At 41.6% G+C, this 8,246-nt stretch overlaps 1 protein-coding gene across 3 annotated transcripts in view; it reads left to right on the top strand.

Annotated features, from left to right (window-relative positions):
* Positions 1 to 8,246, top strand: part of AFF3 (ALF transcription elongation factor 3) — a 619,922-nt gene that overhangs the window by 379,534 nt on the left and 232,142 nt on the right. For all 3 annotated transcript variants that reach the window (XM_017847795.1, XM_017847794.1, XM_017847792.1), the window contains one exon: positions 4,143 to 4,223. In XM_017847795.1, coding sequence (XP_017703284.1) covers positions 4,143 to 4,223 — 81 coding nt within the window. The remainder of the gene's footprint in view (positions 1 to 4,142; positions 4,224 to 8,246) is intronic.

The raw sequence follows: 8,246 nt of genomic DNA, 5'->3' as shown, positions 1-8,246 counted from the left end.
TTTTTTGAGACAGAGTCTCGCTCTGTCACCCAGGCTGGAGTGCAGTGGCCCAGTCTCGGCTCACTGCAAGCTCCGCCTCCCGGGTTCACGCCATTCTCCTTCCTCAGCCTCTGAGTAGCTGGGACTACAGGTGCCCGCCACCGCGCCCGGCTAGTTTTTTGTATTTTAGTAGAGACGGGGTTTCACCGTGTTAGCCAGGATGGTCTCAATCTCCTGACCTCGTGATCCACTCGCCTCGGCCTCCCAAAGTGCTGGCATTACAGGCATAAGCAACCGCGCCCGGCTGGATGTTAAATTTCAAGAGCAATTTAATATGCCAATTTTTACCTGATGAGAAATAGGGCTTGGAGATTCCCTGGAATGAGCTGGCTCAGAGTCGACTAGGAAAAGCCAAGATTCCGAATCTTCAAGACAAAGTCCAAAGGTCAGAGTTAAAGTCAGGGTTGTGAAGCCAAAAATTTGAGGGAAGCAGAGATGGACTCAAAAGAAGAACATGTCGAGAAGGTGAAGTGAAACGCTTGGGGGTACCCACAAGATTGCCCAGTTGCCTTTAAAAACCAATAGGGGCCGGGTGTAGCGGCTCACGCCTGTAATCTCAGCACTTTGGGAGTCTGAGGCGGGCGGATCACCTGAGGTCAGGAGTTTGAGACCAGCCTGACCAACATGGAGAAACCCTGTCTCTACTAAAAATACAAAATTAGCCAGGTGTGGTGACGCATGCCTGTAATCCCAGCTACTCGGGAGGCTGAGGCAAGAGAATCTCTTGAACCAAGAGGCGGAGGTTGCGGTGAGCCAAGATCACGCCATTGTACTCCAGCCTGGGCAACAAGAGCAAAACTCCATCTCAAAAAAAAAAAAAAAAAAAAAAAAAAAAAAGTAAGCTATCATGAAGACAGGGAGGGCAGGCAGGAGACAATTTTGGAGGGAGCCATTAGTCTGATTTAAAGGGATGGAGTGGACAGAGAAACATGCAGCTCATCTTTAGTGCATCTTTAGTGAGGGTCCAAAACCACCTGGCGAGAGCTTCAAAGGAGAAGGGGTATTTGCATGAGGTCAGCAAGCTAAGAGAATGTGTCATCTGCCTTTTGTGGAAATTGCTTTTGAGGTTGGGTGGTTACTGGATGGATGAACAGGTGAGTTGGAGGGAAGGAAGGAAGAAAGAAATGGAAAGATTGATTACAAGCATAGCTGGAGTTAGAGAAGAAAGACTGATAATAGACACAGCCAGAACCGACACCCTAACTTTCAAATTCAGTAGATGCTGAACTGAGCACTTTGTGTGCATAAGACACGGTCACAGTGCCTGCCAATGCTGAGTTTTCAGGAAATGTTCATACAGGGAATGAGTGGGTGCTCAGGGATGGACCGTGATTAAGATACAACTATCAGGAGGATGGTTTCTGCCCTAAAGAATCACAGCTCAGCCAGGTGCGGTGGCTCACGCCTGTAATCCCAGCACTTTGGGAGGCCGAGGCGGGCGGATCATGAGGTCAGGAGATCGAGACCATCTTGGCGAACATGGTGAAACCCCGTCTCTACTAAAAATACAAAAAAAATTAGCCAGGTGTGGCGGCGGGCACCTGTAGTCCCAGCTTCTGGGAGGCTGAGGCAGGAGAATGGCGTGAACCCGGGAGCCGGAGCTTGCAGTGAGCTGAGATCACGCCACTGCAGTCCAGCCTGGGTGACAGAGTGAGACTCCATCTGAAAAAAAAAAAAAGAATCACAGCTCAATGGTATCTCAAAGTTTGTCTGCTATTCCACTCTTGGATAAATGGTGTATTAAACAGATGTGAACCTGAAAGTGTCAGTTGTAAGAAGCTGTTGGTCTAGGAAGTGTTCTTTTGAAAGTACTGTTACTCATTTTTTTTATGGACTTTTCATTTTTTTTATTCCTGAGTTTCTGGAGAACACACTGAAATAATAGTTTATCTTTTTGGATTTTAGCTATAGTCGGAGATAAATTGCACAGATGTGAGGCATTCTGATACACAGAGGGAGTCTGTATGCAAAGTTAACATAGACATACTGGGGTGGTATGTGTAAGTCTGATGTTTAATCATGAGTAATTAGTTTGTACTTCGCCATGTTGGCCCCTGAGGATCTTACGGTGTAAACTGTGTAAGCAAAAGAGTGATTGCAAAGGCAGCTATTGATTGGCTGATTAGCAGTGGGATGGACTCAGGAACACATCAGTCAACAGAAGAGGAAAAGGACAATTGGTTTAATAGTTTGTAATTGATGAGTAATTTCTCTACAAAACTTTGAGGCCACTTATAGCAAAAACACATATCCTCTCCAGTATTGAAAATGGAAGAAGAGAATCAGAAACTTTGTAGAGGAGAGATGGCCCTGTGGGAGAGCCGAGGTGTAGAAAATCCGCTTGTGTCTTCATGGCTTTCTTAATTGAGTAGCGACACTCTGGGTAAGAAAATTGACCAGGTCCTAGACGAGGTGGCCCAACTTTGAGAATGACGAATAGTTCCTTGACTCTATGGACAGATATACCACTGTGGACACAAACTTGACAGTCCTGCTTCTCAGCCTCCTCAAAGGGAGACCAAGGCACCAGCAGGACAGAGATGGGAGGAGAGAGGGACATTTTAAACGGTCACTGGATCTGCCTTTGCTTTCCTGGGTGAGCGTTGGTAACAGCAGAATGGAGAAGGGACACCTGGAATGCATATGTGCCTGACCCACCTACTGCCTGTGTCACGTGTCGTGGTGTGGGAGAGATGATATGGGGTCAGTAAATCCTTCCCGCGTGGCTTTGAACACACTCGCCCTCCCACGGCTTCCTGTGTGGGTTCTGCATTATCTGAAGTGCTGGGGGAGGTGAATGACCCGAGAAAAGAAGGCGCACGACCATTCCCAAGAGCTCTTTCATTCCAAAAGCCTGACAGGATCCCTTTTCAACACCCACCCGCCAAAGGGAGGTAAGGAAATGTCCTCACCTCAAGAGAGAGAACTTCTCACTTTTCTGAAAATGGATCGACCACTGCTTCTGTGCTTGCTTAGGTTTGGAAGTGCAGGCAAATCAAGAAATAGGGTTCTGTCAGGCCCAGTGGCTTATGTCTGTATACCCAGCACTTTGGGAGCCCAAGGTGGGCTGATTGCCCGAGGTCAGGAGTTCGAGACCAGCCTGGCCAACATGGTGAAACGCTGTCTCTACTGAAAATACAAAAATTAGCCAGGCGTAGTGTTGGGCACCTGTAATCCCAGCGACACAGGAGGCTGAGGCAGGAGAATCACTTGAACCTGGGAGGCGGAGGTTGCAGTGAGCTAGATCGCACCACTGCACTCCAGCTTGGGTGACAGAGTGAGACTCCATCTCAAAAAAAAAAAAAAACAGGGTTCAGATCCAATTCATAAACGCCAAGTCGGTGTCCTAGTCATCAGAAATCAATATAATTCTGTAATCATGTATTGATTGGAGCTCTCTTCCGGAGATGAAACTGAAGGTGAATACTGGAAGTGAATAAAACAACCCCTCTCTGCCTCTCCCAAGGCTTAGAGAAAGTGTATCAAAAAGTGTACGAGAAATTATTCCATGTTAAGCTCATGTTGTGTTCTTACTGCCGTGTTATAAGACATGACACCATTCTCTCTCTGTATTTCATAGGCGTGATTGGTTTTTTCACTCTCTGTGAATAACATTTTTCTGAAGACCACAGTGATGTATGGGCCTTATTGAGAACTGATACTTTATTTCTAATTGTATAAATAACTCCTCTAATAAAGATCCATAAAGTTAAAAGTACCTTATGCATTCCTTTGGAGACACCCTGTGAATTTTGTGGGATCAAGTCCAAGTCCCCTTCATGTGGCATTTTCCATAGAACTTTTGCTGCTAGATTGTCCCTTTACTCAGCGCTTTAAGTGAAGTGAAAATAGGACGGCCTTGCAAGCCTTTTTGAGGTATAAAGGGAGCATGGGGAGAGCCAAGGAATCAAGAATTGGTAAAATTAGGAAATGAAATCATAAAAGTGGATTTCACATCCTTTTTTTTTTATTCTTTCAGCCTTTGTACATTTCTTACCCCTTCCCTGCCTTATGAAGGCCCGCTTGTACAGCCACTTTACATATCGCTGATTTTGAATACTGTCTGTATCATAATATTGTTTGTTTTTTCTCCCGTGCTTTAGGAGATGACCTGGCTTCCACCACTTTCTGCTATTCAAGCACCTGGCAAAGTGGAACCAACCAAATTTCCATTTCCAAATAAGGTGAGATCTTGCATCCCTCAGGAGGAATATGCTTTACTCATGCAGGCATTTCTAGTGGGCAGTGGGTTTACCCGTGATTGTCTTTTCTCCTGTAAATATTCCTGCCAGAGGCACTTGAATCTGATCCTTAACAATTTGCAAGCACATCCGTATTCATTTATGAAAGGGGGAGAATCAAGCCTCCAATCTTACTTACCTACACTTCTCTGCAAAATGTGATACTACTGTAATTATCATTTTATCTAAAAAACATTTGTGAAGTTGAAATGCATCTTATAATCATTTTAAACATTCATTGTGATGTATAAAATTGTATGTCCTGAATTTTTCTGAAAAGCTGTTATTAAATTAATGATGTATCTTAAAATCAATGTCTTAGTGTTGAAGACGTGGTATTTAATTTCCCTGAATATCTTTTTTAAAGCTTAAGTTATTTTCTAGGACTTAAAAAGAGGTATCTATATTTTCTAAGGAAAAGCACACCAAAAAATTGGCCACAAAATAAATGACTATATACATGAGTCTAATAGAGTTTCTTTGATTTGAATAACTGACACATACTACATACTTATTATAAAGAATCAAATTATACAAATGGGAAGAGACTAAAATCTCAACATCCCTGGCACTCCAAGCCAGAGATTATTTCCCTACCCAGAGATTACTATCAAGAGTTTATGTGCCATTTCAGTCATTTTCCCTGTGCATTATAGGCACATATATACATGTGCAATTTTTCCAATTCCTAAGTTGTATGGTACTAAAAGTATTTTTTCCAAAAGTTGATTTTTTTCGACAATATGTATCATTACTGAATATCAATATCACAGCTTTCTGGTTGGGCATGCTGGCTCATTCCTGTAATCCCAGCACTTTGGGAGGCCAAAGCAGGTGGCTCAGTTGAGGTGAGGAGTTCAAGACTAGCCTGGCCAACATGGTGAAACCCAATGTCTACTAAAAATACAAAATTAGCCAGGCATGGTGGTGCATGCCTTTAATCCCAGCTACTCCAGAGGCTGAGGCAGGAGAATCACTTGAACCTGAGAGGTGGAACTTGCAGTGAGCTGAGATTATGCCACTGCACTCCAGCTTGGGCAACAGATGGAGACTCTGTTTCAAAACCAAACAACAAAAAAAAACAATATCACCGCTTTCTAAGGTGAATTATTGAAAGAATTGTTCATTGCTGTTATCACAAAGATAAATTCCATTCTAAGAGTTGATTTTTCTTACAATAAAATGTATTTGAAGACCTTTTCAAGTGAATAGAGATTTTCTTCATTCTTCCAAACAGCAACAAAATATTTTGTATGAATTTGCCATGCAAAATGAAGTTCCTAGGCTTCTAGCCCTTTCATTCAGTACAGGGGAATTTAGCTGAACAGTTTATTCGGTATGTACTTCCAGTGGCATCCTGCCGTCCTCAGAATAAAATGCACAATGCTTACAATCTTTGTACATAATCTAGCCAAAATAATTCAGACCAAAATAGAATCATGGACATTTTTGTTATGTGTAGGTATCATGGTGTAAGTACAACTTTTTATATAGTTGGGCACATACAAAAGCATAGTTGGTTGTGACTTTTCCAAACATATTGTACCAGTTTGTTCTGTTTTGTTTCATGTAGATACTTACGTGCAAGTAATGATTTCTGAGGTCAAATTGAGACTTTAAATCATTAGTACAAAAATTTCATTTTTTAGCTCAATTGAGGTATAATTGACAAAAAATGTATATATTTAAGGTAAACAACTTGATGTTTTGATATTGTGAAATCACCACCACAATCAAGCTAATTAATATATCAATAACCTCACATAGTTACCATTTTCTTTTCTTTTTATGGTGATGAGAACATTACCTCCTAGCAAATTTCTAAAGATCTACCCTCATGGTTAACCATAGTCACATTTCTGATACATCATATATTATTCATATACACACATATGTATACACACACACATAGCATAGGCATTGTACTGCGTGAACTAAGCCAGACACAGAAAGCCGAACACTATACGTCATTTACCTATATGTAGAATCTAAAATCGACACAGAAGCAATGAGGAGAATGGCGGTTGCTAGAGGCTGGGGAGGGGGCAATGGGAGTGTTAGTCAAAGATACAAAGTGTCATTTATGCAAGATAAATAAGTTCTGGAGATCCTCATGCACAGAAACATGACTATAGTTAAAATTTTGTATTTTAAAGACAGAAAATAGGCTGGGCGCAGCTCATGCCTGTAATCCCAGCAGTCTGGGAGATGGGCGGATCACCTGAGGTCAGTGTTCGAGACCAGCCTGGCCAACATGATGAAACCCTGTCTCTACCAAAAATACAAAAATCAGCCAGGTGTGGTGATTCACACCTATAATCCCAGCTACTCAAGAGCCTGAGGCGGGAGGATTGCTTGAACCTGGGAGGCAGAGGTTGCAGTGAGCTGAGATCCTGCCACTGCACTCCAACCTGGGCAACAAGAGCGAAACTACGTGTCAAAAAAAAAAAAAAAAAGAAAGAAAATAAGAAGTGTTTTATTTTCACTTAAAATACATTATTATCTATCAGGTAGGGCACAGAATTTCAAACTTCAATGAAAAGAAAAGTGTCTTATTTAGGACCACTATAGAATTTGCGTGGAACTATTTCATCTCTAGATGTTTTGCCTTGTCCAAGAAAAGTGATTTTACAAAGTGTAGGAACATTGCAGATTTTAATAATGCCTTTTTTCAAAAAGTTCACTATGAATACTGATAATTTATCTTGTACAAGTGAAACAAGACTGCATGAGGTTCCTATTTCTATTATAACAAATTGCCACAAACTTAGTGACTTCAGACAACACTCATTTATTATCTTATACTTCTGGTGGTCAGAAGTCTGAACTCTGTGTCACTGAGCTAAAATCAAGGTGTCAGCAGAGCTGCAATCACACTGCAGGCACCAGGGAAGGATGTATTTTCTTGCTGTTTCCAGTGTCTAGAGGCTCCCCCTGTCCGTGGCTCATGGTTCACATCAGTGTGACCTCCACTTACCTCTTCCCCTTCTCACGTCTCCTTCTCGGACTCTCCCGCCTCCTTCTTTCCCTTATAAAGACCCTTGTGATTACATTGGCCCTGCCCTGATGATCTCCCATCTCCACATCATTAATCACATTTGCAAAGTCTCTTTTTCCATGGGAGGTAACATCCTCACAGGTTCTGGGAATTAGAGCACAGACATATTTGGGGGTGGCATTATTCTGCCTATAACCAAGAGTGTTACTAATTTTCACACAGAGTACACCTCTTTTAACCTGGATCTCACCAAATTTTATATTCTGACAGCTGGCCCTTGCAGTTCATTAATGAGACAATTAACCTTTGAGATGTTCACCATTTCTAGTGTGTAGGAGCTGAAACTGTTTTTGGAATTTGAGGTGCAGAATCTCCGAAATGACTAACAAACAATAGAATTGAGCCCTTATTAAGATTGAGGGTGCAATTTGACCTCACAAGAAAAGTCGATTTAACGGCGGGTTCTGAGTTACCAGTACCACTAAATTAATTAGCTGAATACTTCCTAGAATTTCCTCATTTTGTCTGGGTATTGAAGGATATCATATATAATAAAGTCAATTGATAATGAACTTGGCTATTTTCTATTCTCTGAGGACTTAATTTGGAGTTGCAATTCCCTAGACAAACGCCAGCAGACATTTCTGCCTCATTCTTCAAATCTTAAAAGTAATTGAATTTGGTAAAGAAAAGAATCCATGACTCCTTTAAATTGGCTGCCATTATCGGGTATTTCAACCAAGAGAGAAGAAAATGTATTTGCTTTGCTTTTTTCCTTTCATTTCTGCAGCAATCTCATACATTTTGAAATGCAAATAAAGAAATCAAAATTGTAGGGCATTTACCACCCTCAAGAAAGTGGATGTCCAAAGCTAAGGCCATTTTTCAAGCATTCACATAGCCATGGATGCTGTATCTGGTAGGTTCAGACATGGCCTGAAACTTCATTTTTTTCTTTTCTTTTTTGA

The sequence above is a fragment of the Rhinopithecus bieti genome, unplaced genomic scaffold (assembly GCF_001698545.2).
Source record: "Rhinopithecus bieti isolate Rb0 unplaced genomic scaffold, ASM169854v2 scaffold_28016, whole genome shotgun sequence".
NCBI classification, from domain to species: domain Eukaryota; kingdom Metazoa; phylum Chordata; class Mammalia; order Primates; family Cercopithecidae; genus Rhinopithecus; species Rhinopithecus bieti.
Note: the sequence above shows the minus strand (reverse complement) of the source record. Positions and strands in the feature narration are given on the sequence as shown.